At 35.5% G+C, this 20,231-nt stretch overlaps 2 protein-coding genes and 1 non-coding gene across 3 annotated transcripts in view; 2 read left to right on the top strand and 1 right to left on the bottom strand.

The window, feature by feature from the left end:
• Smp_125790 (actin-related protein 5, arp5) overlaps window positions 1-7,019 on the top strand; it is a 29,887-nt gene extending 22,868 nt beyond the window's left edge. Inside the window, exons 14-16 of the mRNA XM_018793766.1 lie at window positions 4,146-4,220; window positions 5,440-5,690; window positions 6,605-7,019. Of these exons, the coding sequence (XP_018648245.1) occupies window positions 4,146-4,220; window positions 5,440-5,690; window positions 6,605-6,762 (484 nt within the window). The 3' untranslated portion in view covers window positions 6,763-7,019. The remainder of the gene's footprint in view (window positions 1-4,145; window positions 4,221-5,439; window positions 5,691-6,604) is intronic.
• On the top strand, window positions 295-360 carry Smp_tRNA_02231_Gln_TTG.1.1. The gene has a single exon. It is a non-coding gene (tRNA).
• A 1,905-nt stretch (window positions 7,020-8,924) lies between the features above and the next one.
• Window positions 8,925-19,822, bottom strand: Smp_006590 (hypothetical protein; the record flags this gene model as incomplete). Its single annotated transcript, XM_018793767.1, has 4 exons — window positions 8,925-9,682; window positions 10,736-11,050; window positions 15,032-15,405; window positions 19,754-19,822. The coding sequence occupies 4 exons, from the start codon at window positions 19,820-19,822 to the stop codon at window positions 8,974-8,976; spliced, it is 1,467 nt and encodes a 488-aa protein (XP_018648246.1). The 3' UTR covers window positions 8,925-8,973.
• Between the last annotated feature and the right edge of the window lie 409 nt (window positions 19,823-20,231).

The following is a 20,231-nucleotide window of genomic DNA, read 5'->3' on the forward strand; positions in this document are numbered from 1 at the left end:
CATTTATTTTATCACAAACGAGGAACTATTTTACAGATTCAGTCACCCTCTTACAGAGTTGACCAAATGATTCAACCTATCCAAGGTGTCCATTCAGTCTCGATCCTTTTACTATTCACAGAGCGTTGCTACCCGCAACCTTCGGTTGTTGTAGTTGTCAAGTTATTCTATTGTGACGACAGTCCGCACAGTATGCACAAATGCCAATAAGAGAATCACCAGTTGCAGTCATAAACACATCGATGGGAAGATCCAATCAAACAATACTAAGTGAATTCAAACTTCACCCCATCGCACAAGCAAGTGGCTATCAGGACTCAGTGGCCGAGTGGATAACGCGATGGCGTTTGAAGCGAGGGTACTGGGTTCGAGTCCCAGAGTGAACATCAACTCTGAGATGCAGGTACATCCAGCTGACGAGTCCCAAATAGGACGAAACGCGCGTCCTGGGTTCCACTGCTAGCCACTATCCATCTCTGCTTACCATGCTTAATAATAATAATTATTATTACTCCATTCCCCCTTTACTTATGTTTTATATTCGCATTATTTTATTCATGAATACTCATCATATCATCTTAGTTATTTTACACCTCTATGACCTTTAATTATTGTAACCAAAACATTTTAATCATCTTATTCTATTCACTAAATCTGTTGTTATTATTCGTATTACGTAATCTAGTATTATAATCTTGGTTATTAGTGTTCACATTTCCTCACGGAATTAGTACTTTAACAAAATTTTTTCATATATATATACGATTGTACAGCTTGATAATAAATTCGTTGAAAAGAGATCCCTTCGCTGAAATTCGTGTTTTTAATTTTAATGTTTAAATGGGAATTATATGCCAATTCCCTTTTGTACCAACGGAATTTCAGGAGCTTCCTAATTTGAAGATAATTACTTCTGGAAGAACTACTGAAGACCAGGGGACACAGGTCAGCTTTTGGGTCGTAGTATGGGTCTCATCTGCAACCTGAGGTGATATGAAATAAATTAAAGATAAATTCATTCCATGTGTGGTGTATGCTGTTTATGTTAACAGATATAAGTAGTATGTAACACCAATCAGAAGTGGAATGGCTGACGCAGAGGATTTAGAAAATTGAACTAAAGAGAACAGAAGTGTAAACACAAAGCTATTATTAATAAGAACAGAAAAGAAAGAGTCATATAAAGCATTTAAATGACAACTGAAGGAAGATGTGCAAATAATGCATTTAATGTATGGTTAGCGTATTTTATGAAAGCACTCAGTATTTTTGCATTAAACTAGAAACTGGTTTCTCCAACCTGTGTTTTCGTTCACACCGCATGTACGAAATACACATTTTTGTGTACTTTGGGATTTAGTATATCACACGCGAATGGGTTATTCTTTCATTTATTTATTTGAACACGTAAATACTGGTACAAGGGGGTATCAAATATATATACATCATGCAATAAAAATGAGGTTGTGAAGAGATGGAGAAAGATAAGTGAACATAATAAAAAACGATGAATATAAATGAGTGTATGAGAGTGAAATAATAATCATAATGGTAGAAGCAATACAGGTAGGGAAAATACAACCGAAAAGAATTTTCTTAGTTCAAGAAGTTACTCTCTTTTTTATGAAGAAAGTAGGAGAAAGTTACGGCAGAATCACCACTGGCTTCTATTCTGAACGAATTGTGGAACCATGTGTTGCACTACGACCAAGGAATTGTGTCGGACCAACAAAACCAGTCCTGTGCAGCTTTTTTTCATACCACAGCACCATGCCATGCACTGACAACCTCCGTTTTCTTCAACCGGTCCCAGCGCCGACAAATAATGCATGACATTTACTTCGTCGGGGCGACTTTCGTAGTACATGCTCAAGCCACTGATGTCGGTGTTTCAAGATGGTGACATCAATTAAATTACCGTCGTTGTGTCTCGAAAATGCGTTGCCGAACCTCTGCATTACTAACATGGTGTTGCCACTGGATGTCAGCAATCCTTTGGAGACAACGATGACCAGGCACAGAGAGTGGTCTAACAATCTCAATTCGGAGAGGCCAGGTTTGACAAACATAAAGCAAAACTGCTCTCACCGACGCATTGTGGATCTGATCTTTAACAGGTAAACTATTATCACGAAGGCATAAGTCTATCTGCTCACTAGCAAGAGTGAGAGAGTGTACAGGGTCTTGTAGAAGTACTTTGCACTTCGAAGGCGCAAAGCACACACCATACCTACAGACACTGATTAGGTGTGGATTGGATGGCTGGGGTATCATCGCACAGTAAGACAATATCGTCCGCATACTCAAGGTCGAGAAGTCATTCTCCAGGCAACCATTCCACACCACTATTACCTACATCCATCAGAGCTGTTCTCATAACGTCATCGATGACAAAGTTGAAGAGGAATGGTGAGATTAGGCGACCCTACCTAATCTCACTGCCTAAATGAAACAGTTGAGAGAGGTAGTTTTATGCCCTCATTTTGTCTGCGGTGTTTGTATACAGTGCTTTCAAGATATTAATAAACTTCTCAGGCACATCCTTCCTCAATACACAATCCCAGGGGACAGTCCTGTCCAACTAGGTGAAGCCGGGGTCATATTTCGACCTTGCCAGTTATTTGCTTAAAACCATGACTGTTTTTATATGGACATTTGTGTATAATTGTACGTATGTCTATATGCTTACTTGTATCTTTCATATCTATAAATATTGAGTCACACTTTAATTAAATGGAATCAACACGCTTACCTTCTCCGCTTTTCTTTCTTGTTTCTCATTTTGATTTCAGTCTGAGTAAACGAATACCTGAAATAAATTCGTCTGAGTCAATTCGTATTTTGCTTGTCGTTTCTGCCGTCACCCAAACAAACTTAGCCTAGGTGTTATATACAAGTTAAAACGGAAGATTTATATTGATGGTATATTCATTCGTTTATCCAAATTAGAGTTGGATTTCAGGCCACTTAAGTAGTGAGCCACAATATACTCTTTAATTCACATACTTTATGTAAGGACTGATAATACTACTCAAGTCTCAGAAACAAGATAGATAGAGGAGTCCTCGAAATTGTAATCAATGGGTTGGGATCTGTATTTCAACTATCAATAGTGCATATACACCTTTGTAGAGTCCTATATATGTGGGAAACAACAATTCGATTCACTTCGGTTTTCTAGCTGCTTAACGTTCGTAATAAGAATTACCTTTGAGGAAGTAAAATAAAACGAAAAATTGTTTCCTTGTTGCGCTTTAAAGGGAGTATATATTAAACATAATTGTTCGTTGATTAGGTTAAGTAAAAAGTCATCTCTCATATTTGAAAAAACGTGCAACAATCCAGAGTTTTGAAAGATAATAGGTTTTGTCTATTATTTAAAACTTATTATAGATAGCAGAATGGGGATTTGTGGAGGTTGTAGTAATCTAAATAGTTGAATCCATCAGTCGATCTAAACGATTTTATACTGAAACAGTCAGTTTGGTAAGATAATAGTAAGACAAATGACGGTTAGTGAATTGTTTGCTTACAAAACCCATCCACTAAACAGATTTGAAAAGAAAAAATTCCTGTTCAAGTGACTGATATATGAAAAAATCCCCAGGACTGATATATGCATTATGGAATTAAAGCTATTATTTATATACTACTGTAGTGAACAAGAACACGAGTGAAGAAAGTCGAATGTATTTGAGCGCAAAATTACAGACTACCTCACTAAAATCTGACAACCCTACAGTAAACAGTTAATTTGCGAGTTATCAATCAATTGTCTCAATCTTGACTGTTCCTTCTGCAAATATTAGTCCAGTTTCCGATTATTGTTGTACATGCATTTTCATGCCAATTGCGTTTCGTTATCGATCTTCTACTGAAATACATTCAATGCCCGACCATCATTATATACTGCTTGTGTGGATATAAGTAGCCAACATCACACTAGATAGGCTTTAAATAATACCAAAGAGACCATTAAAGTTTCTTTCTGTCCTCCATTTTTAAAAATGAGTGAAGAACGAGCTCTTTTTAAGTTTTGTGGATTATATTCACATATTTGATTCGTTCGTAAAACCCTAATTAATTGTTAAGCCAGTGTACATTGGTTTCTAGAATCTGTTTTTTTTTCATTGAAAATATTTTAGAGACTTGGGAGTTACAGATTTAAGAGTTGATTTAGATCAGTTTTATCAAATTCACGTTGATACAGAACTAATGCGGTAAGTCAGCCATTCTTAATTAAAATGAGATGAATAATCTGTTATATTTGTATTCTGATGAAAATAAAAATGAATTCGCTTTTAAAGAAGTGAGATGATTTAGTTTTTTAAATACCTATCGCTGGGTTTTTTCAAAAGCGAATCAGAACTCGATAATTGAAAGCGGCAGACTAAAATAGGAATAAGTATGTACCATACTACATTTATTCACTATCCTATGTGATTGATTAACTCGCGTGTAGACTGAGACAAACGAGCAATCTATCTCAATCACATAGGACTTACAATAATAAGTAGTAATAATAACTAGATAAAATGATGACTGTCGTTAAAAAACGTTTAATCGAAAATAGTGAATGGGATGTGTCGAATCTTTTGTTTACTGGTTGGCATAAATATAGACACGTAAGGTAGTTTGAGAAGAACCAGCCTAAAACATGCTACGAAGGCTAATACAGTATTGTAGACCGCGATGTGGGCTACTCGGAATCTTACCGATTGACCAACTCCAGATATCCCAATACGACCTCAATACTGTTCCCCAATCTCCAATATATCAGAACACAACCGTTAAATGAGAATTGTTTATGGGGTCAAAAGAAGAATGAATATACTTTACAGACAATGCATATTTATACAGTTAGGACGACCATGAATATTAACCAATAGGAAACGGCATGTGAAATATGTGAAAAGTCTGAAACATGTCGAAACATACCATCTCACGTTCAAGATAGAATTAGACTCAACATAATTTTTGGGATATTTTTATGAATATCCTAACATACAGACAGTCTTGTTTTCTCCTTTTTATTTATACTTTAGTATTTTATTATTGTTCGTGTCAGTTATCACTAATTGTTCTTGGTGTACGAACATAAAAAAATAGATTGGTCTGCTATCCATAAGATCATTGTATTCTAGTGACAGAATCTTAGATGCTATATATATAAGACAAGTTCCATGAGATATCAATAAATGTCTCAACAGTCCGTAATACTGTTAGTAAAAACGCATTACCACTACTATTGTTATTATTCACTGGACAGAATTTTAGGCAGTATATTACACTGGAAACATAATAGGCATGTAACAAAGACAGGTTTTCGGTACATTAATATAAACTAATTAATTAATCCCCATTTCATTTCGACTGAAATGCTAGCAAACCCTCTTTTAGTAAATGATATTTTTTACGTCTTTTTTTGTTTTATATTAGATCTCATGAAGTTTTATTTCAGCCAAGTTTTATGGGTAGTTCAGAAGCTGGTCTCTCCGACTGTTTAGAGTTTGTACTGCGAGATACATCTCGTCTACTTGATAGTTCATCTGAGCCAAACTTTCCTCAAAGAATATATCTAACCGGTGGTGTTGCTGCTCTACCTGGTCTTGTCGACCGAATTCGATGCGATATCAGGCCTTTATTACCTGTTGGACCAAAATGGGATAATATTGAAGTTATTGTAGCCGGTAAGTTGAAATAAGGTTGAGTTTATTTGTAACAAAATACGGGATACACCTTCCGATCCATTATTTTTTAATACAGTTACTCAAAATATGAATACTCTTAGCTGATCTTAATAATAGGAAAATTCAGAGTGTACAAGGTTTTAACAAATAAACCAAAAATTCCCAAATACATAAAGTTAAGTAAGAACACAATGGGTAATAGGTTAATTATCATGCTCAAATCGGACTTTCATCTGAGAAAACGAGTCAGAACATTTGCTTACAAGGCTAACAAACTACAAAATAGTTGGTAAGCTAGTTGGAAATTATACTGTCATTATATATGTAAAGGCATCATGAAAAAAATTTTCTCTCTATTCTTTTTCTAAATACTGAAGCAATGGTACTATAATCGGACTTGAGTTTGGTGTGATTTATGTACCATTATATGTTTGATAGTTTTCAGGGTATCTCTTGAAATATTTGTAAAATGTCTATAAATTGTATACTGTATATAAAATCTGCGTAGTTAAAGAGCATAGTACCATATGGCTCCCTTTCAATTGTACACCTATGAGGATCCCCTATCGAAAATTGTTAGAGTAGATTTATGACTACTGAACTGTTAATTAGATCTATGTGTTAGCCTAAAACCCTCAAGGTTCTTTTTTGATGTTTCTCAGGATATGTTTCTTTTTTGGGGATAATTTTAATAAATATACACTGTTAATATATGTGATACTCTTCAGCAACGTAGATGCTACACAGAGTCAGATTGAGTATGCTCAATTTACACGGCAGACGTATTACTATTCATATCTGACCACAAATTTATACATTTTGTAATATCAACATACTTTGATTCAAACGTTTTATTTAAACTTAATGTTTTCTTTGGTAATATTTCATACTGTTTTATAAATATAATTTACTAGCTAATCCTCATTTGGATGCATGGCATGGAGCTCGTCATTTCGCGAACTCATCATATGCTGAACAGTACTACACAACTAAACAAATGTATGAAGAATACGGTCCATATTATTTTAAAGATCATCCTTTAGGTAATCGTTATTGGATCAATACAAACTGAAGTATTTAACATTGAAAACCGATTGATTCCTTGTAGATAAAATATCAGTGTACCACTAACTGTATTCTTTGTTGCTTCCATATATTAAATGTAATTAATTTTCAATAAGCACCACTATCCCATTTGAATAATTTATGTATTCTATCATATAAATAAGTTTCATAGATATAATTCCGATCGCATTTTTTCCATTCCATGGTATTTTCACAATCTCATTTAATTAAAAATAAAATCTTTGTTTCTATACTGTTTAAGTGAATTATCAAGTATTGCTTAGTTCCCGTTTCTGTCTATTCAATAAACATAAATGCGGACTGATTGACCATAAGGAGGGATTTCGTAAACGCAGCAAACCTCATCCTATTATTGATTGTCGAAAAGGATCAATTGTTTTCATGTACTGTCGAAATCTAACCCCCAATGTTTGCGCAGGTTGAATGCTAAAACAAGCGTTCTCCAAATTTCTAATTTTAGTTGGAATGATTTTAAATACTTACTGACACAACCTGCTTTTGTATTGTATCTCATATGAAAGTTATTCTCATACAATCATGTAGGAACTTTCTACATAACCAACAAAGTATTCCAAAAATATACTGTTTTAATTTACATCTGCCACTTTTTACAAATGGACCAATCAAATATTCTGACATACATTTGGTTATTTCACTGAAATTTTTATGTGATGAGTGGTTTAGTGCAATCGTGTTAAATCCACTCTTTTGGAATTTCTCATAGTTCTGTGTACTCTCCATTTTTTGATGCCAGTTTTTCAGTCCGATTAATTGATAAGTAGGGTAACTTTAGGAAAACGTCTTTTGACTGAAACTCGTGTGCTAATAATAGAAAATATTTTTTAAGAAAGACACAGTTTATCAGAACTACCATTTGTTAGATGAAACACACATATACGCACACATCATACATTAAATATCCAATTTAGCAAAGAAACATCCTATTTTATACGGGCTCGTGTAATCTATTGCGGTTTGAATCCCGGTTATTAATTGGTAATTATATTCCGTAAAGTTGCTTAGGTACTAGTGTAGTGAACGAGAACACCGGTGGGGGTAACCAAATGTATTTGAATAGAAAATTACAGAAGGTCTTAATAAAATCTGAGATCCATACGGTAAACACTTCATTTGCGAAATGTCAGTCCATTGTCTCAAACTTGATTGTACCTTCGTTTCCACACCAATCACTCTCTGTTCCCGTTCTCTTCGATCTTCTTAACTTTCTGCCGCCAGGCATTTCACTTTCGATTAGTGATAAATAATACTTATATCCGTCGACGTCAGTAGCATACATCACACTAGAACTGTGGAGACGGTACTAGTAAATCAACTAGTGTGCTATGGGATACTTAAGACGCCAGAAACATTCAGATGCTCACTATTTTGTCCTAGTTCCTGTTTTGAATCAATTTTTACTTCTGCTCCTATGCGCCCTTCAATGTAATGCTTTCAAAAACGTTCTTTTATTGCTTAACTTGTTAATATGATGTATCTTAGCCTTATTTTTAGTTAACTTGTAAAAATTATTTGTATTGAATAGCTGTTCGCCTAACCGATCTTGGATGAGTCTAATAAGTTGCATAGTTCTAACTCTTCGCTTTGGAAAGGGCCGCCTGAAAAAACAAAAACGAGAAGTCTTATACGTTTATTGTTCACGATTGTCGGTGCTAGTTCTATTAAGATATCAGAGCTGATTCAGTAACAGATATTTCTTGTTCAATTGATACTAGCAATCGCTATTACTAGATGTAAGGTTTCCTTATGACTTATCAAACACAAAACCAGAGAGCTATCGATTCTGTTGAGTTAACTTCTACCAGCATCGCGATCTCGTAAGACAATAGTAACGTGCTGTTCAGAAAAAAATGACTTTTTGCGCTCCCTCCTGTCATCTGTGAGGACGGATTATTGATGGTGGTGGTTATTAACGGGAAACACCCTCATGACCCTACACCCTAATATGGTCAGTAGTACGAGTAACCTGAGGTTTTTACATTGCCTTTATTCGGTTTTACATCTCTGGTATGGTAGGAAGTTATGGTGCATTTGATCCTGTTAATAAACCTAAATTCCGTCGTCACGGTAGGCAACCTCAACCACCGTATCAAGGTAGTAGCAAACTTCTACTAACTGATAAAAAGCAAATTTTAAATTATGTATATTATGTACATGTTCTGAAGAAATTATAAAACATTTAGCTATTAGTATCAAGTGACTCGACTAACGTACGACAATAAGAACTTTTGTAGATATTTTCATCTCGAATAATATTGCGCCAATTTGGACCAGCAGATTTTTCATCACATCTATTAGTATTTGAGTTTTCAATATCATTAATTCGTTGAATTAATTCACTAGATATTTGATTCCATAATTTTGGCAAAACATTTGTTTGCCAACGTTTAGCCAGTTGGTTGTTTTCGTCTAAGCAAGCTTGAAGAAAAACTAATTTATGATGAGCAACATTTGCTCTTAATCGTAAATTTTCATTTAAAACTGAAGCACTGACAGCACGTAGAGCTTTCCTGAAATTCACTATTAATTTGTGCATGTCTTGCAGCGCTTTATTGCAAAATCCAATATTATCTAATAAATGACTAAGATCTTCAAGCAATAATATCATAATTGAAGAATGACAAGGTAAATTTAGTTCCATAAGTCTATATTGAATTGCAGCAAGAATTTCATTTATACTGTTGTATATTTGATGAGCTGGATTATTTCCACTCTGTCTTTTAATTATTCTTGTTTTCTTTAAATAATCTGATGGATTATTAGTAGTAGAAGTGGTAGTGTCCAGTGATGAGACTGCAGTAGTCTGAGATTTTGTGAATGATAAAACTATATTACACAGAAGAGTTCCTGCATCATCGATCAGGTCCATGTAATCACCATTATAAAATCTTTAATCAGTAAAAAAAGAGTTATACGAAAACGGTAGAGGGACACAAAACTCTTTTGTAAAAAAGAGAAATACTTGATAAACGAGCCAGGTGATATTTTGGTTAGCCATGAGCAGAAAGATTTTTTTCCCTATATTTGAGACTTTTTGCCTGGATATATTTGGATTCCAGTGTAAATCTTACAAAGAAACTCAAACCCAGAATAAACCGCTTAAAATGCTAGCTCATTATCCACTAGATCAGTGAGTCACAATAATCACCAAATTTGATCAACGGGTATATCTTTTGTCAGTCTTAAGTACAGTTACAAAATAACTAGAATAATTTCCGAAACCTTGTAAATACTTGTTACAGGGAGATTTCTTTATGTTTTACTACAGCTATAGTTAGCCAAGGATAAAAACATGAAAACAAACGTCAGATAATTCCCGTTTAAACATTGAAAATTAAAAACACGAAGGGATCCCTTTCAACGAATTTATTATCAAGATGTACAATCATATATATATATATATATGACCTTTAATTATGGTAACAAAAAAAAACATTTTAATCGTCTTACTATATTAACTAAATCTATTGTTATTACTCGTATTACGTAATCTTGGTTATTCGTGTTCATATTTCATCACGGAATCAGTACTTTAACAAAACATTTTCATATATATACGATTGTACATCTTGATAATAAATTCGTTGAAAAGAGATCCCTTCGCTGAACTTCGTGTTTTTAATTTTTGGAAATAACTGTCTTTAGCCTAGACAAGCATTAAACACAACTGGCTTTTGTTCTACTCCACTTAATTCTGATATGTCATTCCATTGCATAAACATTTAAGAATGCTTGATTGACATTAATTTGGACAGTACTATGGGATCACTAGTCATCATACAATAACTATGGTTCCAAGTCTAGAGTTTATTCGGTAAGTCCCTAACAAACGCTCATAAATCCAATAAAATACAAGGAAGCATTAATTTTTACAACAAAATCAGTGAAACCTTGAAACGAAATAAAACTATTTGTTGGATTACTCGGCGTTATTAGCTTACCTCATAACAAAAGCATATCCCAGTAACACATCTGCTAAAATGTACCCAACTGAAGGGTGAGGTGATATTCCGGATGGTAAAAGTTGACTTAACGACCGAATACTAGGTGAGGTTCGCGATTTTTCCACTGAACCATTCTGTTGATTCACTTCGAAAATAATTGGTTTTTGCTCTAACCACCAAGGAGTCCATGTTGGTATGAAATGAACGATAGCATTTGACTGAATAAGTCGGTTGAAATCTCGTTTTTCTTTCAGGGTCAAGCGTGACCAGATGACATCAGCATCTTCACTTTCCAAATTTAAATCACCTAAACTGAAACAATAAAATACATTTTGAAGTTTTTATTCCGACTAACAACTTTAGTTTCAGAAGCATATGGAATTAATCTATTATTAAGAAAGCGTTGAATGACAATAATGATATTAGGTAATATATATGCATTGAATGAAATTAGGAGGGATGTAACTTTGATCTCTCCATTAAATTCGCGTAATAAACTTGTTGAAGTTTTTTTAGATAATCCAGAGACTCAAAATTGAAAAGCTTTTGTACAGTTAGACGTATATTAAACAAAACTATAACCACCATTACAGTAAAACATTTCATCTAATTATTTATGAATGTATTTGATTCTCTGAAACTAATTAATTTATATCATTTAACCAAGATAATGTTGATATTTATAGTACTAAAAATGTCGTCTATCAATGAGTCTGAATAGAAATACCAATAAGAAAAACATTCAAAATATTATACAGTATTCTCACAGAGTCAAACAAGATGTACTTAACGATACATAAAGACTATACACAATTTTTTGTACAAAAGAGTAGAAATTCATGATGAGTAGGATAGCCTTAAGTGGTACAGGAAATATTTTGACAGACTGGCTCATTTTTGACTTCTCATCCTGTACTCATTATTACATGAAGCTGGATAAGTCCTGAAGGCTTTAACAGCCTGGTAGGATATAGCTGTTTTGATCAAGCGGCGATTATTGTATCCGACAGTCAGCTACAACGTAGGACCAGGCACATATATGCATCGGTCTAAGTTGCCATACCTCATTAGCACAACAAGATGAACACCAAATTCATAGAAGTAGTTAATTTAATGGTGGTAATATATAAAAGAATGATTGTGTATGATGATATAGTACAGGAAAAAATATATGAAGCAATTTTAATCTCACGGTTTAAGAGAAGACAGAATGTGTATACACCTATGCCATTGTGATCGATTCTAAGCCATATCGCCCAGAGTCTCCAACCATTGGTTACGATAGTCACGCGGACCCCAACCAAGTAGTCTGCATCTACCAACATGATTCAGACTAGAAGTTGGTGACTTCAAGCACTGATACCACGTTTTGGTTTGGCCGCCACTAACTTTCTTCCAACCATCCCCAACACTAGTCGATGAAGATTTATGACCTCATCAACTGATTTACCATCATTCCCCAATACCCTGTGTCTAATCTCACCAGTACTCACTCCGTGATCCCAGCAGATGAGAGGAATATTTCTAAGACATCTGTGATCAAATACTAGTAACTTACGAGTATTTTTTACTCTTGATGACCACGTTTCGCAGCCGTAAAGTAGAACAGAGCGAACTGCTTTGCAGTATACTCGTCTCTTAATTCATAGACGGATATCTCGTCTTTGCGATAGGTGACGTAAGTTGACAAAAGCCAAACGAGCTTTTTGAATCCGTGCTGAGATTTCGTCAGACACCAACCCATTAGGGCCGAACAGACTTCCAGAATAAGTGAAGTTGTCGACGCGTTTGACTACTTTACTCCCTATCCTTAGTTCGGGCGTGTAGTTTATCCTGTACTTTAAGAATATTATTGGAATTCGTAAGGGGACTGTTAAATCATTGTTTTACTTGTATTGCAGAACTGCGCTTTATTTATTTATAGTGCATAGAAACTGTAGTTCAATAGGGAATATAGAAGATGTACTACACAAATAAAGCTATAATATTGTGAAGAAATAGAGGAGAAAAGAGTAATACAACCAATAAATAACTAAAGATTTAGTTGAGATGAACACGTCTTAGTTAAGAGAATTCATCTCACTAGTATGAAGTCTACAATAGAAAAATACACCAGGATACCCAATGGCTTCTATTCTGAAATATTTATGGTAACATTTCAAGCTGTTGAGTCGTGCTACCTCAAAGACCCTAATCATTAGGTCGTTATGAACTGACAGATTACAGTCTTATTATACATCCATCTCATATCACGACGGCATATCATAAACGGACTACTTCTCTACTTTTTCCAATCACCCTGAGTCGGCAAACAATGTGTATTTGAGGTAACTTGGGAATGACACTCATAACGTGACCAAACTACCGAAGTTGCTATTTCAAGATAACACCAATTGAATAGTCATCATTGCAATCGAACATACATTCTCGGGCCTTAACATAGCTAACATGGTGTTGCGACTGGATGTCAGCACTCCTCTGGACACAACGTTGATCGAGCATAGTCTTTGAGTATCCTCAACTTGGAGAGGACATGAAGTGGAACTGCTCCCGCTGATACTTTGTAAGCCTTACTGATATCATGACGGTCCGAAAAATGGCCTAGGTTGGCAAAAACCTAACTGGTGTTTGTTATTACTGGATTGATCTCATTTACTAAGGCACCAACAGCATCCACATAGCTACCCGGATACACAAACTTTTTGGCTAGTTCTAATTAACGAATAAACAATACTGATATTGAGCATAGTGATATGGAGAGCCGATCAGAATTAGTCTAATGGGGTCAATCGATGGCCATCAGAAGTGACCCAAAGAACAAGTGCATTCCATTGGATCAATTTCCTATGGATATAGTGGTATATGTATGAATGAGTATTTGTAGATTTCATTTCGTAATCCAATACATTATCCTGTTCAAGTAGTTGGGACGGAGGGTTAATGCATAGCATATCGCGCATCAGTCTCAGACTACGGACACCGCCAGTCACAAGTTTCTGGTGAAGTATTCCTGTCAAGCCCACGTAAAAATACACAAAATTCCACAATGTCGACTTAAGATCAGCTTAAACCTACATTGCAGCGTCATCAAAAAGAATCTCGAGCATCACAAGTGAAAATCATCGAAATGATAGCACAGAAGTTGTCAATTCAAGGAAATTAAGTACAGATGGCCGAATTAAGGGGCTCGACTGCCGAATCACTGATCAACATACTGAGTAAGTTTCATTTTGATCCTGGTGTTGGTGTCACATTTGAATCATGGTTCAAGAGGTATGAAGACACTTTCCAAGTTGAGTTCTCCAACCATGATGACTCTTCGCAGGTGAGAATTCTACTTCGTAAACTAGGAGCAGCTGAACATGAAAAGTATTCGAACCTTACCTTGCCAAAGAAACCCAACGATCTTTCTTTTCAGTCTACTGTACGAAAATTAACAGAAATTTTTACTGATCAGACTCTTTTATTTAATTTGTGATATAATTGTCTTTGAACTGTTAAGAGACTTGAAGATTGTTTTGTTTCGCATGCAGCATCTGTTAATAAGCAATGCGGGAGTTTTAAGTTCCGTTCACTTTCTGATGAACAATTTAAATGTCTTATCTTTGCACGCGGGTTGCAATCGTCACTCAGATATTTGTACTAGAATTCTAAGCAGAATCGATTCAAATCCCGATCTTACGTTGAAAGATATCACAAATGAATGTCGTCATATTGTTAATCTTAAGAATGATACTAAAATGATCGAACAGCCAAATCCCAAATGATGAAAATTTCTCATTCAGACCGCACTATTGATGTTATGAAGCATGATCCACGAGATTTTCTTAGCCCAAATCGAATATGTGATGTCTATGACTCTAATTCACGTCGCTGTACAAGGCTTTCTACTAGTTATTGGAACTATGGGACATGGTATTTCTCCCGTTTCTGTCCATTTAATAAACATAAATGCACCAAATGCGAACTAACTGACCATAGAGAAGGATTTCGCAAACGCAGCAAGCCTCATTCCATTATCGAATGACAAAAAAGATCCATCAATCTATTGGATCTTGACTGGATCACAGAATTACAAATGTTTTATTACCTATTTAATCTAATTTGTGATCCAGATTCAAAAATGCTCGGTCCGTGATCTAATTTTGTTTGCAATCAAGTATGTTCATATTCTCATATGATGCACAAATAGAGGCATAAATTTTCATATTTATGCGAAGAAAATATTTTCATGCAACAAATCATGCTCAGACGTAACTATACTATTGATCGAAAAGAACAAGAAATATTTACCGAGTTTGCAAATCATCCTCAACACTTTCATCCTTATCACCTGTATAATTGTCTACCTGAAATTTCATATTTGCTAACTGGGAGTCATCAGATAAAGCACACGATTCACGCCTTAATACTTCTTTCATATGCAATCTTTCTGACTCCTTAGAAAAGGTACAGCGCAGTGATTCAATACAACAATCTCGATAAAATGATTCGGAGCAGTCTTTGTGAGTTTCATTTCGATAGCAAGTCAGTGAACAATAATTAATACCACATCGAGGACAGATATATGAAGACGTTTTCCTGCATAAACCACAAATCATAGGTTTGATAATCTTATTAGCCAAAGATTCGTTCATTTGTTTCGCGGAAGACAAAAACGTAATTTTCTGCAAGGAAAGAGCGTTTTAGCAGCATAAAGTTACGTTTTATACATGAATTAGTATTTGATGGAGGTAGAAAAAGTTGACAAATTACCAAACTGATATACTATATGTGAAAGCATTGCAAATAACTGTAATCCATAATTCACAAACATAAAAACAGAACCAGACATCGAGCAAGAAGGTTAGGAATCTATAAGTGAAAACCAAGAATGACATTATAATGAACCTATGTTAGATTTCCTGTAGCTGTCTCGATTGAGCTTAGAGCTACATATGCTTCTACCGTATTACCATTACTATTGGTTGCAGATGTGTTCTCAGGTCCAAAGCACTCTTTAAATGTGAAGGGCAGTTATTCCATCCAGCAGCCCAGACAGAAGTTGATAAATCGGGGTCCGAACCTGCGACTAAGTGCATGAAAGTCAAACGCCCTAACCAATGAGCCACTATTTCATACTTTTATCTAATCAGTTGCGAAGTAATATTGTTGTTGTTATTCAGCTACTCCTAGTTGTTGACTATTCAATTATACATTGGTAAGAAATATCAAGTCAACAATCCTAAGAATAATATAACTATCTAATAGTACAGACAGACGCAATACTGCCGTTTACACAAAAATTGAAGCGTTTCTAAATCAACAAGATGTAGGGAAGCATTGATAATTATAACACACAATTAGACCATCATCAGAAAGTGTATGGTAAACTTATCTTTATTTCAAATAGTACAGTGGCTTTCATTTTCCATAATTTGCAAAATATGACTTAAAGTTATGTTGAGTCTCTCAGATTACGACTTTTAACCTTCGGTTATTAACAACAAGAATAGTGGGATCAAGAGATACTATATGGGAAGACCAACGCTTTTTGTTTCATAGTCCATACGTAATCTGATCCGCAATAGTGTGCATTAACACTAAATATTTCATTTTCTGGAAAGCTACGTACATTAGGTTTATCTTGACGGTTAAGATCGCTTCGTCAAATGCGTTGTAGTTTAATAATTTTAATACTTTGTCAAATTCTAACCTCAATGAGTAATAATTTTTTCAGATTGTTTAGACTGGATAGGCATTTTTCAAGACAAATTTTTCTTAATCAAAGAATAGGACTTTGTTTACCTTTTTTATGGAAGTTCTTTTAGTATACGAGTAATCGATACGAAATAAATGAATACTATCCTGGAGAACTCAGTTAAAAGTGGATAAAGGATGTAGGCATAATATAGGTTCTGCAGAGTATGTTAAACTTTCCATCAACTTAGTAAACGAGTACAGGCACATGAAGTTGACCTTAATTGGCGGATTTTGTGGTTTGGGGATCCCCCCGGTTTGTACAACCGGGATTGAGATCAGTGACTTCCAAAAAATAAATTACATAAATTGCTAGGTCCCTATTTAGAAAAAGGAAATCCGAAATAACGTTTTGTACCATTAGCTTTTTCAAGCTGCAATCGTTTTCGTTACAATTAAAGTGAAAAAGTTATCGAGAACTGGTGAAAAAACCTCGTAAAACGGTGAATTTACCATCGAGTTATGTAAGATCACCGCAACTGAGCTATTTAATATGCGCTGCGTGGGACTAGAGCGAAAACCTGTTTAAATAATTATCTTTTTACCGAGCGATCCACAGTAAGTCAGAATTGCTCACCGACGTTGAACTAAGTTATACGTTCCAAATTGGTGCGGGTAAGTCATAACAGCTCTGTATTTTAGTTTGCTGTATATTGCATTTTTTAAAGAAATGACACCGAGTTATCAATTCAGTTTACCAATCGGTGAGCAGGAAGAAAATCCAGAGCTGAGGAGAATCTGGTCATGTTTTGAAAAAAAACTAGACCTGAGAAACTCTTGAGTTTTTAGTTGCATTAGTACCAAAATGTTGGGAGTTCGGTATTTCGCAGAATCAGCATGTACAGGTCTAATAGTAAAAGTTAAGACAGTTGTAAGAATTATGCCGATTTATAAATGTATTGTAGCACAATAAAACTAAATTCCATCATTTTACGGTTTATGAAAAGGTCAGAACCATAGCCTACTATCCAATCTTCGACTACTTACACGGTAACTCTTAGAATTTGAATTACTGGTGTCGTCCTTGAGAGCCAACAATTTCATATCTCAATTTCAGTAGCTACGATAAAACAAATGAATCAAGTGGCTGGAGTCATCCTAATCTTCAGTGAATACTATGAATTAACAAAGGAATACTTGATGTGTACGTCACCTCCGTCACTCAGGATAGGTGCTAACTGGAATAAGCTTTCGCTTAACGGGCTTCCGTATATAGTAGCAAGGGAGCATCGGTGTCTCAAGGTAGGAGCCTAGGTATACTTAACGACAAAAGGAGAAATGCCAGTAAATTTTGGTGCTCTCTTGAAGGACATGTAAGAAGTCACTCGAACTACCTCAATCATCAGCGAACCCCAGGATCTGACTACTCGTATAGTGTGAAAGGTATACCTGCAGTCCATCACGCTTCGCTATGCCTCTGATTTTGAGAAGTTGCCTCTATGGTTTTTGATGTGACTGGTATTAAGTAGGCGCTAAAGGGAGTACCCAGTGATGTTTCTGATTCCGCTAGTTTGTAGGCACCACAGAAATTCGGAGTTTGACAGTACTTTTACCCGTAACAACTTAATAAAAAAATGCCAACCCAAACAAATCAAAAGTCAGAAATGAAAAAGTTCAAAGACATATTTGACAGTTTATCAATATGTCAGAAAGCCTTTCGTCTTACCTGTCTATTAGTTGCAGGGGCTGCGTAGCACGGTATACCCATTCGTGGTATGGTGCGGATGCATGACCGAGAGCCTTCAGCTAAATGTGCCCAGTAAGACCAATGAAGTCACCATCAATGTCGAAGACCCACATAACTATTTATTTTCGAGATTTTTTTACCGCTGCACTGGGTAACGACATAATTGGGTGGTCAGTTTCACTAATTATGAATAAACTGACACTTTGAACTAAAACACTAGCTTTTTAAAACCCGACGATGTAAGAGTTGTGAGTTATCCAATGTGTCTGGGAAATATACTTGTCAGAAAACCGGGGTTGTGACTCAGAAAGAGTTCAGACACGTTTATTTCATTTGATAATTACGGAGTTATGGAAAATGAAACCACGCTTCAACGGCGGCTAACAGTTTACACAGTACCGCTGGTCCCCGAATAAGATGTATAACCACAGTGGAAATTCGGTGTGGATGAGAAATAACCATCACATATCGATATTAAGTGCCTGCACATATCGAATAACCAGGACCAGCAAATGTTCATGTTAAAAATGAGAAGTGTTTGGCTGATAACGATTGGGTTTCAGTTATAGCATTAAGTGAAGTGCAGCATTCTAAACAGAACCACCCTCATGTTGTTAGGGAATGTCGGATATTTAGAATTCTTATCAAATGTTAAGTTTCCCTAGGTGAGGATAATCAGAAATTACATGAAATGAACAGCTCCACTTTATGTTCCATTTATGTACTACTATTTCCGTACTTTCTTTCACAACTAGTCGGAAGATATATGTCTTTATTTGTATAAACTCTCATAATGCAGAAGCTATGTAAGCATACTGTGATGTGTAAAAATGAGAAAGAACCTCTCAAAACAAATTATTTGCTGAAATTGTTTGTTTCTGCCTGAACACTTATGTGTAGGAGGTTTGTAAAATAAACGTACTCTCAGCAGCAAATAACCTACGATTTGTCATCTAGCTTAACGAGTTTTGCAGATGTGAAACTTTGTAAATTTAACCCATCACCTTTCACAGATAAGATACGTAACATTGGACGCATAATTCTCTCCCGACTTCATTTTAGCGCTAACCAATGTACACGTTTTATTTGGATTCGTCCAACTGTCTGGGGATGGATTCATGATCGTATTCTTTGAGAACCCATGATGGTGAGTAACCTGTCAATCGCCTCAGTACAGTTGCAAACTTTCCCAGGCCCATATATCTTCCTTTGTGAGGTCTCTCCGTCTTGTTCTTTTACCGCAAATTAGCCATTCATGATCACTTTTACTAAAATTGATTCTCACACAAATTTGGCTTTGGCGGTTGTGTGGACTTGGGACAGAGTTGTTCGTATTGATGGTTACGTATTAGATGACGTACCATAACTGTTCACTTCAAGTGTTGATACAGTATTCTGATAACCGACCTGTAACCCAAAAACCTCGTTTTCTGAAGGCTTAAAATGGAGGAGCACAAGTTAAAATTTGACTCATCCATTTTGTATATCCAAAGGTGCGAATAAAAACGATCTCTTCTGTTCTGGTAAATCATTTATTAGTTCGTAAACATTACCTCCAAACATCTGGAGATGGTTAAAAAACTAATTACCCCAAGAAGACCGTTCGCTTCTTTGTTATTTCCAAGGGTGTGGAAAAGTAACTTCAAAATCAGAGGCATGAAATTAAAAGCCTCACTGAAAAGATTTAAATAACGATAATGTGAATTTTGCATAACCATGAGGAATTTTGCACAATGAAGTGCCTAAAGCCGTAACTAAGTAATAAAATGACCGAAACGGAAAGTAGGACGAACCAGCATTTAGAGTGGATTATAAGACCAGCTGATATAATAGATGGCAGTGAATTTAGGCTTTGGTGTATTATTATTGCGGCCCTACTTTTATGTAGACATTACATTTCGTATTTCCCTGATTGCTCAGTGGAAGTTTAGTGTATTTGACTATGGTCGAGTACTGTACTTGCTTATAACCCCTTGTGATGTATACGGGAACTAAGCGATTAAAGCATTCGTCTGACTTCACGACTGAAATACCAACAGATGTAGGTCTGGCAGCTTTCCCAAGTGA

The sequence above is a fragment of the Schistosoma mansoni genome, chromosome 1 (genome assembly GCF_000237925.1).
Source record: "Schistosoma mansoni strain Puerto Rico chromosome 1, complete genome".
Taxonomy (NCBI): Eukaryota; Metazoa; Platyhelminthes; class Trematoda; order Strigeidida; family Schistosomatidae; genus Schistosoma; species Schistosoma mansoni.